The sequence below is a fragment of the Nomascus leucogenys genome, chromosome 14, assembly GCF_006542625.1.
Source record: "Nomascus leucogenys isolate Asia chromosome 14, Asia_NLE_v1, whole genome shotgun sequence".
NCBI classification, from domain to species: domain Eukaryota; kingdom Metazoa; phylum Chordata; class Mammalia; order Primates; family Hylobatidae; genus Nomascus; species Nomascus leucogenys.
Genome location: NC_044394.1, coordinates 74,902,071 through 74,921,486, shown reverse-complemented (window position 1 = coordinate 74,921,486; position 19,416 = coordinate 74,902,071). Strand labels below are relative to the sequence as shown.

At 51.5% G+C, this 19,416-nt stretch overlaps 1 protein-coding gene across 1 annotated transcript in view; it reads left to right on the top strand.

Annotated features, from left to right (window-relative positions):
* The window catches only part of SH3RF3 (SH3 domain containing ring finger 3), a 370,655-nt gene that overhangs the window by 284,632 nt on the left and 66,607 nt on the right, over positions 1-19,416 (top strand). Inside the window, exons 6-7 of the mRNA XM_030827021.1 lie at positions 12,809-12,979; positions 17,192-17,445. Coding sequence (XP_030682881.1) covers positions 12,809-12,979; positions 17,192-17,445 — 425 coding nt within the window. The remainder of the gene's footprint in view (positions 1-12,808; positions 12,980-17,191; positions 17,446-19,416) is intronic.

Below are 19,416 nucleotides of genomic sequence, written 5' to 3'. Positions count from 1 at the left end.
CCGAGACGGGGGAGAGGCGGGAGGGAAGCAGGTGTGCAGAGCAGCGGGTAGTCTAGGAGCTTGGGCAGCCACTAGTCACCAACTGCTTGGAAGTGGTTCTGTGTTTCAGCCCCCATCCCAGGGCCACACCAGCACATGCCAGCTGCATCTCATCCCCAAATATAACCAGATGAATCAATGCTAGGAAGTGAGATGCTTATCTTGTTTAGAAAATCTGCCCAGTTAAATTACAGCTCTTAACGGATAAGTGCAATTTTAAAATTCCCCATTTAAATCATGCTCTGAAGAATTAGACTCCCTTTTGCTATTGTGTTTGGCAGAGCTCAGTCACTTGAATGAGTGTGTTAAGGTGAATTCTATGAACTTGGCAAACAATATGACAAATACAGAAAGTTCTGTCAATGCAGGGTGGGTCAGAGGTCAGAGGGACACTCAGAACCTGTGTTGTTGCAGAACAGCATGTATTTCTTTCTTTTTTTTTTTTTTTTTTTTTTTTTTTTGAGATGGAGTCTTGCTCTGTCTCCCAGGCTGGAGTGCAATGGCGCGATCCTGGCTCACTGCAAGCTCCGCCCCCCAGGTTCACGCCATTCTCCTGCCTCAGCCTCCCAAGTAGCTGGGACTACGGGCGCCCACCACCACACCTGGCTAGTTTTTTGTATTTTTAGTAGAGAAGGGGTTTCACCGTGTTAGCCAGGATGGTCTTGATCTCCTGATCTCATGATCTGCCTGCCTCAGCCTCCCAAAGTGCTAGGATTACAGGCGTGAGCCACCGCACCCGGCCGACCAGGATGTATTTCAAGCAAAAAAGTATTTTGAAGAGCAACTTGCCAAGCTTCAAAAGGTCTAGAAGTAGCTCAGCTGCTGGCACATGCTCACCCACCTCTAAGCCCAGTGGAAACGCCAGCCTGTCTTAAGTGGTGGGCAGGAAAACTCCCAATATCCTCCCACTATAATTAACCAATGTAATGAAAGGAATTTGAAATGTACCTATTTTTTACCTAGCTTCCTGAGCAGGCTACTTCCAGATGCCTTGAGACTGATATTCAAGTCTTCACCAGCACTGGACAAAAGATACTACCTCCATCTCCTGCCATGCTCCTAGCTCAGTTCTGGCAGCTTCAGGCAAAGCTGGTGCCAAGGAGGCACATGGGAGGGTGGGGGATGATGGGTCTGCTCCTCTTGAAGAATTGGATGCAGGATGCTATCTGAGGAAAGAAACCTGCACCCACAGGGGGATAGCCCTGATGGAGTTTCCCAAATGAGAGGCAGGATGCAGGTCAGATTGCTGAGGCCATGAGTGCTTCAAGGGCAAAGCCCAGATGTGTTTGTTTTGGAGTCCCCATGACCAGCTGAATGCCTGTACACAGGCTATCAGTAGCTGCCACTTGTTCTATAAGAGCAAAGACCTCCCCTTCCTGGGTGCAGAGGGCTCCCCAGCTTGAGGCGAGCTCAAGGCGTAGCCACCCAAGAAGGCTGCTCTGTCCTGGAGACCCAAAACATAACAGTTCCAGTCATGTCACCCCTCAAGAGTTGTGAATGTTCTGGAGGCCTCAACCATGGACAAACCTCCATGTCCTGGATGGCTTCTAAATTTGGTGCAGGTGTGGAGGGACCTCTTCTTCACCCAGTTCCCCTGCCCTGGGGGACAGGGTTGCTGTGACCTCTAGCCCTCCACCTTCTCCTTCTGGGCTTCTCCCCCAGGGGAGGGCACTTTCCACTTAGCTTGAGATTTGGGTAAGAGGGAAGGGAAACTTATGTGTCGGACAACATCCTTCTAAGGATGACAAGGATTTAGGTAGGAATGTGTCTGCAGGTGACACAGTGGTCCTCCATACAGGAGCTGGATCATGGTCAGCATGACCTGTGACTGGTGATGGTCCACTCCATGTGTGTTCATGGCTGTTATACTGAGTAGCAGTCACATGCCAGGTAACATTACATACATTACAGCAGTATGCATGATGCATTCTGAAAACATGACATCCTTTATTTTATCCCTAGAGAGGAAAAGATCAGACTGACCTCATCAGTTTATGAGGAAGGGGATTAGCCTGACTGCTCACCTATCGTCTTTAAGAAGCTAGTATTCCCACACATACCCTACCAGTGGCAAGTACCTGGGATGGGGGTCTGATCTAACCATTCTTCCCAAAATAGCATCTGTAAGTCACGTTCAGAAGTCTGAAATTGAACATGAGATGTGCTGTCGTTGCAAAAACAACCACAGCAAACAACAGTGCACTGCTGCCCATTGCGGGTCTGCAGAGAATGATGGTTTGGGGACTCCAGCCAGGGCCCAGATGGGGCTGACGTGAAAGTCAGCCATGGAATGACTTCAGGAGACCTCGTTCCTGGTCTTCGTGATTGCATAGCTTTGACCTCTCCAGGCCACGTCATGTGCACTGAAACATGAGCCCTTGAGATTAAGAGGCATGATCCCGCATGGTCAGCGTGTCGATGGCTGGATGTTGTTCTTGCCCCTTCTTCCAGCATGTGAAAGGCTTCCATGGCATGGATTCCCTAAGGGCTCAGTTGCCCGGAAACACAAGAAGGGTCTCAGTTTGCTCACCCAGTGCATGGAGGCGACTGTGAGTCTGCAGAGACATCTCTCATTCCTGCACCCCCTTTCCACCCCCTTCTGTGTTGGGCTGGGGCTTGTCCGCCATTCCTCTGGCAGACCTGCTGTGATCTGGGGAAGCAGAAATATGAGTGTCTGCTCCTAGAGGCCATGCTCCTGGGCACAGCCAACCCATCCAGAGGGTCTCAAGGTTGATGAAATGCTGTGAGTAGGTTGCCTCTGATTTGGAAGGGTTGATTCTCACCTCCACTTCTTCATGGGCATCTTAGAGCCACTGCCTGATGTGAAGGACTGGAGGAGGCAGGGCTAGGGCTACCATGCAGGAGCCATCCGAGATGTCCTGTCATCACCTACAGCAATGGAGGAGGTAGAGGAGGAGGATGAAACAGGCATCAGACAGACACGCCTGGGTCTGACTCGGTCCGCGTACCTGCAATCTGAGAGCAGCGCAACTCTTGGCACAGAGCCTTGGTCTGGGACTGCATGTCAGCTTGCCATCAGAGAAGGAAACCTCCACAGTCGATGGGTGCAGTTCATTACCTGCAGGGAAAACTAGGTACCCTGTGAGGTGCATGACCACCCAGATGGCACCTGAGGAACCTGGGAGTCCTATCCAGGAGCCCAGAGAGAGACTTAGGGAGAGGAGGGGGTTGGCCTGCAACAGGGAAAGGGAAGCCCAGGGGAATGGTGGCCAGCGGTTTTCATCCTCCCCTGCTGAGGTGCAGACCAGGGTCCCTGGATCTGGTGGTTGACACTGGTCATGTGAGACGTGCTCTCTGTCATGGCAGGGATGACCTCGCAGACCTTGCTGTGATCAGGAGTGACCTCCTCATGACCCCACTGCCATTTGTGCGTGTGGTCAAAAGGCCACCAAACCATCCTCAATAACAACAGTCCCCACATTCTAGGACACAGGAAAAGGACTGCTGACCAAACCATGCCAACACAAGACAGGGGCACCTTCCATTCCAAATTCACAGAACAGGCTGGTGCAATGGACTGTATCAGCGTGAGTTCAAGACAATGAGACTCGGTAAAATAAGTCCCTACCAGGCCTGGAACGAAGGCCTGGATCAGCAAAATCACTGGGTACTGCCCCCAAGAGGTGTCTCAGAGGCCAGCCATCCAGCTTCCTCTGAATGCTCAGCCTTGTGGTCAGCCTGGCCCCATGGTCAGCCCTTCCAGGCATTGGCGGCACCGTCCTCAGGATATTACACAGATGCGACCAAGAATATGAGAGTGAGCCTGAGAACCAGTGGAGGGGTGAGTACTCTTCATCCCCACCCCTGCCGCCTGCGCCTCTAGAGAGAGGGCACAGCTGGGACCCCAAGCAGGTGGGGAAACGGAGGAGATGCAAGTGGGAAGAGCAGAGAATTTTATTGAGAGAGTCTCTGGACGACATAGAGCCTGGCAGGCAAAGGTCGGAGACGTCTGGGGCCGCTGCGGGGCCAGTTGCGGTGGAGGGAAGGAGATGCGGGCCCCGGTGGTAGCATCACATCCCCAGCGGTACCAGCATTGTCTAGGTTGGGTTTCCTGGAGGCAGACCCTGAGATAGGGAGGTTTGTGGGAAGTGCTCTCAGGACACACCTGAGCTGTGGCTGAAGGGAAGCCTCGCTGATCCTCGGGGCTCTGGAGCCTAGACAGCCCTGCAGAGTTTCCCCGTTGGAAGTGAGCCAGCGCTGGATTCAGGCTGCCCTTTGAAGGCACAGTCATGGGTGATGCTGCACCCTGAGGGAGATTCCCAGCGCAGCCACCACAGTGAGTAATCAGCCACTCATCGCCCTTCAGAGGGGACCCAGGCTGGGCATCCCTGGACCCTGTCCAGTGTGGGGCTTCAGCCTCAGAATGCAGCAGAAACACAAGCAAACCTCATTTCATTGCACTTCACTTTGTTGTGCCTCACAGATACTGCATTTTTTTACAAATTGAAGCTTCGGGGCCACCCAGCATCCACCAAGTCTAGTGGTGCCATTTTTCCAACAGCATGTGCTCACTTCGAGTCTCTGTGTCACATTTTGATAATTCTCATAATATTTCAAACTTTTTCATTATATCTTTATGGTGATGTGATCAGTGATTTTTGGTGTTACTGTTATGGAATTGTTTTGGGCACCATGGACCATGCCCACATAAGACAGAGAACTTACTCGATAAGTGATGTGTATGTTCTGACAGCTCCACGGACCCACCGTTCCCCCATCTCTCTCTCTCTCTCCCCAGGCCCACCTTTTCCCTGAGACACAACAATATTGAAATCAGGCCATTTAGTAACCCTAAGTGACCTCTAAGTGGTCAAGTGAAAGCTAGAGTCGAACATCTCTCACTTTAAGTCAAAAGTTAGAAATGATTAAGCTTGGCGAGGAAGTCATGTCAAAAGCTGAGATAGGCTGAAACTTGTGCCGAACAGTTATCTAAGTTGTCAGTGAAAAGAAAAGTTATTGAAGGAAATTAAAAGTGCTACTCCAGGAAACACACAAATTATAAGAAAGTGAAACAGCCTAATTGCTGATACGGAGAATGTTTGAGTGGCCTGGATAGAAGATCAAACCAACTGCAACATTCCCTTAAGCCAAAGCCTAATCCAGAGCAGACCCTAACTCTCTTTAACTCCATGAATGCTGAGAGAAGTGAGGAAGCTAAAGGAGAAAAGTTTGAAGCTAGCAGAGGTTGGTTCGTGAGGTTTAAAGAAAGAAGCCATCTCTGTAACATAAAAGTACAAGGTAAAGCAGCAAGTGCTGATGGAAAAGCTGAAGCAAGTTATCCAGAAGATCTAGCTAAAATCACTGATGAAGGTGGCGACACTAAACAACAGATTTTCAGTGTAGACAAAACAGCCCTATATTGGACAACGATGCCATCTAGGACTTTCATAGCTAGAGAGGAGACATCAAGGCCTGGCTTCAAAGCTTTAAAGGACAGGCCGACTCTCTTGTTAGGGACTAATGCAGCTGGTGACTTTAAGTGAAGCCAGTGTTCATTTACCATTCCAAGAACCCTAGGGCTCTTAAGAATTATGCTAGATCTACTCTGCCTGTGCTCTGTAACTGGAACAACCGAGCCTGGATGATAGCACATGTGTTCACAGCATGGTTTCCTGAATATTTTAAGTCTGTTGCCAAGACCTACTGCTCAGAAAAAAAGATTCCTTTTAAAATATTCCCGCTCATTGACAGTGTACTTGGTTATCCAAGAGCTCTGATGGAGATGTACAAGGAGATGGATGTTGTTTTCATGCCTGCTGACACAGTATCCATTCTTCAGTTCATGGATCAAGGAATAGTTTAGATTGTCAAGTGTTCTTATTTAAAAAGTACATTTCTTTTTTTTTTTCTATTTTTCTTTTTTTTTTTTTTGAGATGGAGTTTCACTCTGTCGTCCAGGCTGGAGCGCAGTGGCATGATCTCGGCTCACTGCAACCTCCGCCTCCTGGGTTCAAGCCATTCTCCTGTCTCAGCCTTCCGAGTAGCTAGGATTACAGGTGTGTGCAATCATGCCCAGCTAAGTTTTGTATTTTTTTTTTAGTAGAGATAAGTTTTTGCCATGTTGGCCAGGCTGGTCTCTAACTCCTGACCTCAAGTGATCCGCCCGCCTTGGCCTCCCAAAGTGCTGGGATTACAATCGTGAGCCACTGCGCCCAGCCAAGAAGTACATTTCATAGGCTATAGCTGCCATAGATGGTAATTCCTCTCATGGATCTGGGCAAAGTAAATTGAAAACCTTTTGGAAAGGATTCACCATTCTAGGGCCATTATGAACATTTGTGATTCGTGGGAGGAGGACAAAATATCAACATTAACAGGAGTTGTTGTTGTTGTTGTTGTTTTTGAGATGGAGTCTCTCTGTCGCCCAGGCTGGAGTGCAGTGGCACAGTCTTGGCTCACTGCAAGCTCTGCCTCCTGGGTTCATGCCATTCTCCTGCCTCAGCCTCCGGAGTAGCTGGGACTACAGGCGTCTGCCACCACGCCTGGCTAATTTTTTGTATTTTCGCAAAATACAAAAAGATGGGGTTTCACCATGTTAGCCAGGATGGTCTCCATCTCCTGACCTCGTGATCCACCCACCTTGGCCTCCCAAAGTGCTGGGATTACAGGCATGAGCCACCGCTCCCAGCCATTAACAGGAGTTTTGAAGGTTCTTCCAATCCTCATGGATGACTTTGAGTGGTTGGTTCAAGACTTCAGTGGAGGAAGTCACTGCAGATGTGGTAGAAACAGCAAGAGAACTAGAATTAGAAATTGAACCTGAAGACGTGACTGAATTGCTGCAATCTTACGAGAAAACTTGAACAGATGAGGAGTTGCTCCTTATGGATGGGCAAGAAAGTAGTTTCTTGAGATAAAATCTCCTCCTGGTGAAGATGGTGGGAACATCATTGAAATGACAACAAAGGGTTTAGAATAGCACATAAACAGTTGATAAAGCAGTAGCAGGGTTTAAGAGGATTGACTCCAATTTTGAAAGAAATTCTGTGGGTAAAATGCTGTCAAACAGCATCAAATGCCGTAGAGAAATCTATCATGAAAGGAAGAGTCAATGTAGCAAACCTCATTGCTGTCTTATTTTAAGTAATTGCCACAGCCACCCCCACCTTCAGCCACCACCACCCTGAGTAGTCAGCAACTATTCACATCAAGACAAGACCCTTCACCAGCAAATAAATTATAACTCCCTGAAGGCTCAGATGATCATTAACATTTTGAGGCAATAAAATATTTCTTTTTTTTTTTTTTTTTTTTTTTTTGAGACGAGGCTCCCTGTTTCACCTAGGCTGGAGTGCAGTGGCATGATCTCAGCTCACTGGAACCTCCACCGCCTGGGTTCAAGTGATTCTCCGGCGGTAGCCTCCCTAGTAGCTGCGATTGTAGGTGCCTGCCACCACACTGGGCTAATTTACGTCTTTTTAGTAGAGACGGGATTTCACCATTTTGGCCCGGCTGGTCTCAAACTGCTGACCTCAGGTGATTCGCCTGCCTCAGGCTACCAGAGTGCTGGGATTACAGGCGTGAGTCACCGTGCCCGGACAAATAAAATATTTCTTAATTAAGGTACTTACATTTTTTTAGACACAATGCTATCGCATACTTAATAGGCTACTGTACAGTATAAACATAACTTTTACATATATTGGTAAACCAAAAATTTGGGTGACACTTTATTGCAATATTTGCTCTATTGGGGCAGTCTGGAACCAAACCCACAAATATCCCACAGGTATGCCTGTACCTGGAGGGCTGTAGAAACAGATTGCTGGGCGTTACACCAGGAGCTCCAAGTGAGGCCCCAGAATCTGCATCTCTAACAAGTTCCAGGTGAGGCCGGTACCACTGGCCCAGGTTCACACTTCGGGAGTCCCTGCACACTAGCCCCCCACACAAGTGTCAGAGGTGCTCAACTGGGAAAGACAACAGCTCCCAAGCTGGCCTCACAGCCGTGCCACCCCAGCTTCTTCCTTCCATGAACTCTGTGACACTCGGTTCTACCTGGGAGAACCCCATCTCAACCTGCGCAACTGCCTGTGGGATCCCAGGAAATCAGAAGGCCCCAGGGAGAACCGAGCTGTTTCTGCTGGCTGGGCTGAGCCAGACCGTGATGTCAGCCCTCAGGGAAGAGGTGAAGGCAGTGGTGCTCCCGGGGCTGGCCATCCCAAATGAGCGCACGTTCCGCTGAACATCTGCACTTATCCTCGCCCTGCCTGCAGCTCCTGGTCGCGTCTGAGCCCCTGAGCCTGCTTCAGCCCTTCCACAGGACTTACCCAGCCCTCCCCAGCCCCCCTGGCCTCCAGTGCAGCCCCTGACAGCACTCCTGCTATGGGTCTTCCCTGCAGAGTGGGTGCTGCACCTGGATGGAAGAGGTGAGGAGGAAGCACACGCCTCCCTAACTCGAGCCAGCGTGGCCCTGGGAGAAGAGCAGAAGTGGGACTTCTGGTAGAGAACTGGGAATCGTTTACTTATTTTAGAAGAAGCATGAGCAAGCCACCATCTAGAGGAGAAAGGGGATGAAATTAGCGAAGGCACTAAAATACTTTGGTTTACTCTGATTAGAGCGGAAGAGAAATCTGCAGACAATTAGCAGCAAGTGAAGATCTTGCTATGGAAATAAGGAAGTAGTATGGGTAAGCGAAGGCTGTGCTGTTAGTTTCAACAGGCTGCACGTGAAAGCAGACACATGCCATGCCCAGCTGGGTCAGCCGAGTCGGCCCAGCCGCCAGCCTGTCCTGTCTGTGCACCATCCCGGGTGTGGTGAGCCCCTGGCCCCATGCCTGACTGCACACCTGCAGTGGCCACTTCTTCCTGGAGGAGGCTGTACTTGTCCTCAGCAACCTGCCCTCAAGAGGCGCTTTTTCCCATTGGCATGAAAAACCCTATACACGCTACCAGGTGGTGGTGAGGAAGGCTCTCTGATCCTAAAATCCCATGATTGCTTTAAATAAGTATTTGAAGTACCAACCTGTGAGAACCCGCAGAGATGGTGTCTGAGCATGCAGGGTGGCCGTGGCTGGTCTCGAGTGTTACAGGGATGCTGTGAGCACTCTGCAGGGCCTGTGTTGAGCTGCCAAGGGGTTTTGAAGCAAATGGAAGGTGAGAGTTGGGCCCAGGAGCCAGGAGGCTGTGAGCCCTGCTACCTGCAGGTGCCACCCGGTTCTCCCTGCCATGCCAGGCCCAGGTGCATGTGTCTATGAAGACTGGCTTGCCACTGAGTGCAGGGGACGCCGTCCAGCCCAGCCAGGAGGCTCTGAACTGGCAGTCCTGACAGGACTCAACTCACAGACTTTGGTGGGAAACAGGGTAACAGGCAATGCCACTGTGGCTGCAGGGGGTGGCGGCAGAGACCCTGAGAGGTGGGAGGGAGGCAGGTTGGGAAGGGCCGCAGTCTCAGCACAAATTACTCTTCAGTGTGGTCCCTCCACGGCCGCCTCTTGAGTACCTCAGAGAGGACAGCAGATGCAGGTGGCCCCCACCTGGGCCAGGGCCCACCCAACACGAGCCGCATGCCAGAAAACAGACCCAGCACATCCATCTGCGTTTGGTGTCCCCTACAAGTCGCCCAGAGGATAAAAAGTAGGCAGAGAAGAGATTTTTCAAAGTGAAGCCAGGCTTATTTACATTCCGGTTCCCCCAGCAACCTACACCTAGAGGCCGAACTTAAAATAGAGATCAGAGTGAAGGATTACACATCAACAGAACGAACTTAAAATAAGATGAAGAGGCCAAGTGCACTAGTGCCCTGGTGCACGTCAGGGCAGCATCTCCCTATGCGTGGGCCACGCCAGGCCTGTGCTTGGAGTGAGGGGGCCAACATACCCCACTGAGGACCCCAGCCTCCCCGGGCCACACCTCTGTGCAACTGCAGCTCTCATCTTGCCCAAGCCCTGCCCTAGCTGTGCCCCAGGCCGCACTGACAGCTCCAGCAGCCCAGCCCTGGCCCTACCCCTGAACATGCGTGACCACGGACAGAAGCTCCATCCCCTCAAGCTTTTGTGCAAGAAGGCCACAGACAGCCCTGGGGAGGAAGCACGTTGCACAGGGCCACCCCAGCAGGGGTAGCCCTGCTAGGGGTTCCATGCTCCCAGGCCACTGAGCTCCATGCTGTGCAGGGAGCCTGCAGTAGTCTGGAGGGAGAAGTGGCCCAGCCCCAGTCAGGGGGTGTAGCCACAGCCAATCCACTGAACAAAGCCTCCACGGAGCACAGCCCACCCCATGCAGGCCACTGAGCCCCTAGCTCTGCACCTTGCCTACCAGTCCAGGAGCAGGAGGGAGAGGAGTCTGTGAGCTGTGGTCAGCAGTTTGGGCGTGTTCTGAGCCTGCCTTGGCAGCTGATGAGCCCCCCACTCCAGAGCAAAGGCAGCCCCGGACCCCAGAACCAACTAAAAGGAGCTGTTGGTGCGGCCTGAGTCGCATACCACCTGTCCCTGGCCAGGAGCCAACCCGGCTGTGCATTCTGCATGTGGCCACTGAAGCAAACTGTTCTGACACCATAAAGCAACAGATGAGGCTAACTTAAGCAAGATTTACACTCAATTATATTTCTTTGAGAGCAGGCACATCAATTTGTGCATCATTGTTACTGATTCATGAGCCTTCCACGGATCCAAGCCCTCTCTGCACTCTTCCTCTCCTCTTCTGCCTTCCTTTGCCTCAGCCCAGGCTGTGTGGAAGCCATCCTCCTCTCCCCTCCCCTTCTCTTTCCTCCTCTATCCTCTCTCCGTCCTCTCCCATCACCTCCCCATCTCCTCCTCCTTCCTCCATCTCCTCCTCCCTCCATCTCTCTCATCCCCTTTCCTTCTCCACCTCTCCCAGTTCTCCTCTCCTTCCCTCCAGCTTCCCTGCACAGTACACAGGCACACGTTGGCTGCAGTTGTTTGTCAGTTTCACTGGACTTTTCCCTTAGTAGTATTACCTCTATGGTGATCAGAACAGAATCACACCCTGGTTTCTCTCCCATTTGTCACCTAGACATAGCATTGAAACTGTGAACACGGCGGGGTGGGGGGGTCCTCTCCTGATGATTTTGTGTATCCTCCTGAAGCCCAAAGTTGGTCCTAACTTCACTGTCAGTGTTCACCATTTCAAACAGGGAAAGAAACAAAGATGCCAGCCACAGTTGGAGCCCACAGGATGTCCCTAGGGGGAGGGCATGAGGGACACCTATAAACAAAGGGAGTCGCCAAGGTCATTGAATTAGGGCAGAGGGCCTTGCTATGTAGGATTAGGATGTTCGAAAAGGGTGGCAGATTTCATGTTAAGGCCAAGAAACTTTTAATCTCTACAAGGTTCTCATGGTATTCCAGAATATTCCACACTGATTCTCCTTTTTTCCTGCTTGAGCCCTCGTGAGCTGCATTCTGTTTCTGTTTTCACTTCTAAGTGAGGTTCCTCCAGCATCAGGAGGGTGCAATGGGGGGGGGGGTCTGTGAGCTTCCCTCACATCCCCAGAGATGCACTGTGTACACAAGCTGCTGGATAGGGTCAACATCCCCACCCAGCAGCCTGCACTGGTGTGAGATCCACCAGATCACTCTTCATTAACATTCATCTGTGGTCTCTTATTGAACCGAGGCTTCCACCAGCTTCCGTGGCTGAATCTTGTGAGCAAATAAAATAATCTGATCGGTTCTCTCCATCCGTTCAAAACCAACCTTCCCCAAATCCCAAAAGTAGCAGAGCACTTTTGTAAGTATCATCCAGTCTTTACAAGGAAAAGATATAGGTATAGTTAAGTATTTTATGAGAGTAGCTTGGCCCATGGCCTGAGTTAGAGGCACAGCATCTAAACCCTAAGCTAGGATTTTCACCACTAAATTAGATCTTTCCTTATTTGCAAATAAGACTTAAAATTAAGGCTGGTGTAATCCCAGCACTTTGGCAGGCTGAAATGGGAGGATTGCTTGAGACTAGGAGCTCAAGACCAGTCTGGGCAACATAGGGAGACCCCATCTTTACAAAAAATAAAAAACTTAGCCAGCATGGTGGCGCACACCTGTGGTCCCAGCTACTTGGAGGCTGAGGTGGGAGGATCACTTGAGCCCAGGCGGTTGAGGCTGCAGTGAGCTATGCTTGTACCACTGCACTCCAGCCTGGGTGACAGGGTGAGATGCTGTCTCAAAAAAAAAGATCAAATAATTAATCATGGCACAATTACTGCAAGGAAGTGTGCAACCACAATTTTCTAACTTAACTACCTTTCCCTTAAAAAGGGCCTCTTCCAGCTCTGATTGGTTGGATAAACCAGACAGGAAAACCAGGCCAGGTTAGATTAAGTGAGGAAAACCCAGCCCAAGACTAGCTTAGCTCACCCTCAGTTTTCCCTAAGGTTTCCCTTGCTCACAGCATCAGACTTTAGAAGAGGAAAACACTGGAAATCCAAAGAACTGGCCCTGGGATGCAGTTCAGAGAGTCCTCAAGGGCTTTGGGGTCACTGTGCCTTACTAAGCTGCCTTCCCATCTGTCAGATGGGCAGGTGGAATCCTCCTAAGGCTATGTGTGACAGGCACACCCCTCCCCTGCAGGCAGCTCCCTGCAGGCCCCTTCCCTCCCCTGCCTCATGGGTTTGTTGTGAGGAGTGAGCCAGGGACGGCGTGTGGGGCCTTTGTAAACTGCAGAGCCCCCATAGACACTAGTGGGTCTTTTTAGGTTGGGTTCCTCCAAAGACAACCTCCCCTGAGGAATGCTGGCCGGTCCCCTGTTCCCCAGGAGGGGTCCCACTGACACTGGCCCCATGCTCTGCCCGCAGGTACCTGGCGCTCTACGCCTACAAGCCCCAGAAGAGTGACGAGCTGGAGCTGCACAAGGGAGAGATGTACCGGGTCCTCGAGAAGTGTCAGGATGGCTGGTTCAAGGGGGCGTCCCTGAGGACCGGGGTCTCTGGGGTATTCCCTGGAAACTACGTGACACCCGTTTCCAGGTGAGGGCATGGTGGTGGCAGCCTGGGCAAGGAGAGGGCAAGGGCCTGCATGCCCTACCGCTGTTGTTATTGCTGGAGGCTACTCTGTGAGCCAGGCCCAGAGGGCAGCAAGGCCACCAGTGCCCAGGGTTCAGCCCCCAATGGCATCCCCAGGCCCGCATTTCACCTTCTGAGCTGGGTTTGCACTCAACTCCTTGGCTGTCCTCAGCAGATATTGGCCACCAAAGGGAGAAGAATGGGATCAGGAGGAGCAAGAACAGGAAAGTCACCAGAATGAGGTCTCAGGTGTGAGTGTGTGTTTGTGTGAGGACAGTGTGTGCACATATATACAGCGTGTTCAGTGTGTATGCGTGTGCGGTGTGTGCACGCTTCTGTGTGCTTGTGTGCATGGTATTTGTGCTTGTGGGCAGTGTATGTGCAGTGTGCATGCCTGTGCACGTGCGTATGCATACTGTAAGCACAAGGTGTGTGTGTGTGTGCATAATGTAGGTACAGCATGTGTGTATGCAGTATGTTGTATGTGTGTGCAGTGTGTGTCATCACATATAGATGTGTGATATGTAAAACACTATATACATGTATGCAAAGGAAAAATGATATATTCCCAAAGGTTAACAGTTGTTGAGTGGTCACATTGTGGTAATATATATTTTTTTCTTTGTGTTGTCATTGTTTAATAAGTTCTCAGTTCTAGTACTTTTATAAAATAGAATACGTAATTTTAGAGTCACTGAAGAGACAAGGGGGTTGCCTGGGAATTTTTCACTGAGACTGAGGGTCCACAGCTTGGTGATATCAGTCAGCCTCACTCCCAGAAGCCCCTTGTGGGCACGGCCCTGTGCTGACACTGCAGGACACACACAGAAGCAAAAGACGTGGCCTTGGGTTTCTCCTGTCTTTGGAACAAGGCTACAGTGGAAACAAATAGCCCGTAGACCCTGCATTGATTGCTGGGCTGATTTCTACTTGCAGAGTGGTCTTGGGACACATGTGTTGTTGATTTGAGCAGCTCTAGTTCACAAGGCGATCTTCAGCCAGGGCCTCTCTCGAGGTGCCCAGAAGGGGCCTAGGGGATGATGGAGTTGCCCAAAGCCTGAAAGGTCTGCAGGCCCAAGGCTGAAGGTGCAGTTAGAGATCCTTCGCTCAGGTGATGCTCAGCAGGGAAAAGCTTGAGAAGCAAACTGCAGAGGGGCGTCAGGAAATGCACTCCCTCAAACCCAGCCACCTCGTCAGAGGGGTGGCTGCTTAGAGGGTGAGCCGCCCACGGCCTCCTGGGGCTTCTTCAGTAGTGTGGGGTGACTTGCCCAGCATGCGCAGCTCTGAAGAAGGTCTCTGGTCTGGATTTCCCATGCCGGTAGGAAGGGGTTGGCTCTCTCAGCCTGCAACCGGCCTGTGCTTGAAGCCACTGGCCTGGAGTTGGGCTCACCTGTCGTGTCATCAGATGGCTCTTCCAGGAAAGCACAGGTCACCCCTCTAGGTTAGGGGACTCTCAGACCAGCTGGCACCCTCCAGGAAGACGCAGCTTGAGATGGCAGGTGTCCACACCTCTGGGCTCGCCTGCCCTGCTGGGGGACACCACTCCGTCACACGCCCTACTCTTATATGCGGAGGCAGGTTCTTCCTCCACGCAGCAGGTTAGAGCAGCTTCTGAGGGAGGCCATCGGCTTCCCAGTTTCCAGTTTCTCTCCTCTGATTCGTCCTTTATCTTTACCTGAGAACTTCCGTAGACCTTCAGAGATATAAAGCCTGCGGTTGAAATCCAGCTTCCTTGCGTAGCATTGGGACACCGCCTGGCCAGGCAACTCCTGACGTGCCTCAGTCAGTGTCACCACGGGGAGCTCTCCTAGGCAGCCCCCACCCCCACAATACTGGAATGCCTTCCACCCTTTTCCTGCTTCTGAATTAAATCCCTGAATATCCTTCAAGAGCTTGGTCCTAAGTCCACTTGCTATATGAAGCCTTGCCTGGAGGCCCTCATCCTTGCCTGTGCTGTAGTCAGGATGGACAGCTCTGCCCATGGTGTCATCCCAAGCAGCCCACTGGCAAGTTCTGCAGGCATTCAGGATCCCCCCTCACAGGCCAGCCCCTGAGCCATAATAGCCATCTCCAGCTTTGTTGACCTGGCTCCTTGCATACCATGTTCATATACGAGGTGCTCAATAAATGCAGATCGAATGAATAAAAGAAATCTAGTTGTTCCGATCCAAATGTCTCCGCAAGAATTGTCTTCTTCTGCTGCCAGGGAGTTTGTTATGGGAAGATCCTCCAGCTCCTGACACTGGAGCTCTTAGGGTGGCCCGGTCCCCTCCCTCCACCTCTGCTGTGCACCTCATGGTTGCTCACTCTCCTCAAGCCCTCTTGGTCTGTGTTTTCCAAAGAAAGGCAGAACCAGGAATAAACATTAAGCAAAAGCCACTCCAAATCTAGCCCCGGTAACTGCAGTGTCAGGAGGTCATTGAGTGTCCTCTCCGGTTCCTTAGAGAAGGAACTGCGCCCGGGTCGGCTGCCCCCAGGTCAGTTTGTGGAAGGCCATGGGTCCCTCACTCCAATCCATAGCTCAGCACAAAACAGGAAATCTGGCCTTGGTCTTTATCCCCAAAAGTGGAAGACACCTGTCCCCCTCCAAAGCTGTGCCCCCAGGACTTAACACTTTCTTGATCCCTACTGGGTTCAGGACAATTGCCAAAGCCACCCAGCAGAAGGCAATGCCTTATCTGGCAGTGATTGGAGGGTGGGCGAAGGCCTACTCCTTCCTGCATAGACCTGGATCCACCAGCTGTGTTTGCCCCCATCGTGCTAGGAGGCCCTGAAGGGCTGGTGGGCTCTCGGGGCTGGGAGTATAGTGCTCAGAGCTGAGCATTCTGAGTCCATTTAAAAACCTGGTGTGGGAGCAGGTGTGTGGCTCTTCCTGTGAGGGCATGCACTAAGGAAGTAGGACTAGCCAAGGGTATCTCCGCCATCCTGCCATGAGAGCAGAGGGAGAGGGTTTTCTGCTGTCATGAGAGGCAGATGTGTGTCTGTATCTGTTGTGTTCAGACTTGTCAATATTACCTTGCAAATTAGTGACTCATCATTTGTGAGCCCACTTTATTTAGTTTTTAAAAATGATTTCCTTGGGGAAAAGTGAGCTCAACAGATAGCAAATGAGATTTTTAAATTCATGGTTTTGGCTGACCTGCTAACAAGCTTGATTGCTGGGTGAAGTTCAGCACAGCTCTGAGGGCTGGGGAAGGAGGACACCACCCAGGGTCCCCTAGCAGGTGAGTCCTTTTCCAAGAGGCCCCTCTTCCCTCAGCTGCTGTGCAGAAACCCTCACTCTGTGTTGCCGGGAGCTTCCCCGCTAGAGGTCGTGCCCAGTGGTACCAACCACAGGGAGATGGCTGGACCAGGCCCAGGAGACGGGGCAGGCAGCCTGTTCTCCCACCTGTGACTTCTTGATGTGTCTTGAAATAAGATCCTGAAGGGACAGAAACGGGAATTTACCCAGCTCTTGGACAAATGGAAGACATTTAATTCCCCTGAAACCGAATCCACAGAAACTTCCAAGCCCCTAACTCTGCCATATTTCACATCGCTGCCTCCAGGACATGGGTTAAGTGCAAATACACAGAGGGAAAGCATGAAGAGCCCCATTTCCAGAGTGTTCCTCTTGTGTGAGCTGATGTCATCTGGAAACTTCAGAGTGAAAGGGCATCTATTTCTGGTATGGAACTGCAAGCTCCCAGACATTCTCAGAAGGACGTCGTGCTGTGTGTGCCCTTTCCCAGCAGCCAGCAGGTGCGAGGTGGCAGTCGTGCCCAGAGAGGCCAGCATCCTTCCCATCCTTTCCCCAACGTGCTGGATGCATCAAGGCCTCGTGGGACATGACTGAGTCATCTGTTCTTTCTGGATGTATCTGGAGACACACAGCTGTTTGTAAGAACAAATTAAGGCAGTAGCTCTTGTATAAAAGATTTGATTAGGCTCATTCCTCTGTTTCTCAGGGTGGCTTTGCTATCTTAAATATTTCACGCTGACAGTTTGCACCCCATGAAGGTTTTGTAAAGGGGGCCCTTCTGCCCAGTGACAGGCATTGTTTTAGGACTTTGTCCCCAGATTAGTTGGCCTTCATCTCTTAGAGCCAGCAGGTCAGAGCGAGGCTCTGCCAGAGGCCCACGTGGCGCGATTGCCTCCGAGCCTCTCATCAGAATTCCTTCTGCTTTCTCTCCACAGGGTGCCTGCAGGAGGGGCAGGGCCGCCCCGGAATAATGTGGTCGGAGGGTCTCCACTGGCCAAAGGGATAACCACAACCATGCACCCAGGCAGTGGGAGTCTGAGCAGCCTGGCCACTGTCACCAGGCCCGCCCTGCCCATCACCACTCCCCAGGCCCACGCCCAGCACCCCACAGCCTCGCCCCCAACAGGCAGCTGTCTACGGCACTCAGCCCAGCCAGCGGCCAGCCAAGCCCGGAGCACCATTTCAACAGGTACGTTCACAGGGGCCTCACCCTGCAGGGCATCAACAAGGGGGCTTCCTGGGACATGCTTGTGAGACACATCTTGGCCCAAGGCTCCAGCAGTGCATGTGCGGCTGGTGGTATGTGCTTGTCATGCTCGTGAACGTCTAATCTCCAGGAAGTTCACTTGCCTTATCATCTTACCCATCCTGGCAGCTGAAGTAAATTTACAAATATTCACACATTTCATTGTGGCAAGAGGGCCTCATAGACTAATTAAGATTAACACCAGCACTTTCAAATGCCTCCCCCATGAATGACTGTGGGCCGGCCACATGGGTCTTCGATCTGCCAGGCCCTGCAGGACTTCCCAGCTAGGCGGCATCTCACAGGACAGGGCAGGGATGAGACTCCGGCCCAGACTTTTCCCTTTCTGAAGTGCTCTGAGGCAGGAGGAATGACAGTTGTTGATCCTTCACCTTCATGGCAGCTGGAGAAACTTAAGGAAAACTGATTTGGCCCCAGGATATTGTGAGATGAAAAGAAGTTCTGGGGTGGGCCTTAAAGGCATAAAGAAGGTAAGCACATCTTGGTTGGTGTCTTAGTGTTGAGCTAATAAGAGCTGCTGATGCTGGATCTGTAGGATGATGTGGGAGCCCATGCCACGGCATCTTCCACCATGGTGGAGCCAGCGATGCTGGCATGATGCCAAGTACCCCGGGACAGGAGGGTGTAGCACACAATATCTCTTCCCACCCCAACCCTGTCCTCTCAGAAATCATCTCTTTTTCTCAAAGTGAGGCTTAAAGGGCAAAAAGAATGTAAATTCATGGAAGCAATAAAATGTACTATTTCTTAGACCAATGAACACGATGACCCATTAGAAGTGTCCAGAAAGCAGCTTCTCAAGTGTGGAAAGAGGAGACAACACTTAGGTCAGCAGAGGCCATATTTCCTTCCTTGTCTTAGCTGATGGGACAAGGAATGGGGGGTAAATGTCTGTCATCCACTTGCCCACCCAAGTGGGTGCAGGGTAGACTTCGGGTATCCAGGGCCCAGCATTGTCACTGGGTGCAGGTGGACTTTGAGTGCCTGGTGTCTGGCGCCATCAGCGGGTATAGGGTGAACTTCGGGTGCCCAGTGTCTGGCACCATCAGTGGGTGCAGGTGGACTTCAGTTGCCCAGTGTCCAGCCTTGTGCTGGTGGTGTACCTGTCAAGCAGTGGGTAATTTAGCACTAGGAAAGCTTCATGGGTGGTCTGAGGACTACCCTGGTGTGTCAGAGCCTTCAAGACCTACTCTGCCATCTCAGATTCTGTAAGTCTCTACTAGTATCTTTTTTTTTTTTTTTTTTGAGGCAGAGTCTCGCTCTGTCGCCCAGGCTGGAGTGCAGTGGCGCGATCTCCACTCACTGCAAGCTCTGCCTCCCAGGTTCACGCCATTCTCCTGCCTCAGCCTCCCGAGTAGCTGGGACTAGAGGCGCCCGCCACCGCACCTGGCTAATTTTTTGTATTTTTAGTAGAGATGGGGTTTCACTGTACTAGCCAGGATGGTCTCGATCTCCTGACCTCGTTATCCACCCGCCTCGGCCTCCCAAAGTGCTGAGATTACAGGCGTGAGCCACCGCGCCCGGCCTACTAGTATCTTTTTTACTTAAATTAGTTAAGAATGATTCTTGGTTTTTGCAACCCTGGCTCCAGGGCCCTGGAAAAGAATCTGCAGCAATATTACCTGGTGCCCAAGCCCACCCTGCAACCCATGACCTTCTGATCAGCCATCCTTCAGCATGGTTTACGTGGATCTGTGTTTTCTGGTAGCCTCTAGCTGGGGATACAGTCATTGCAGTTGGCAAGTGATCTGGTGATCTGAAGTCGTGCTCCCTGACTGGTCAGAGGTAGCCAATATGCTGATCTGTTTGGCCCCTGGAGCACCCAGGCAGGACCAGGGGAGCAAAAGTCCCAGGCCAGGTCCCTTCTGGTTATAAACATCTCATCCAATCAGC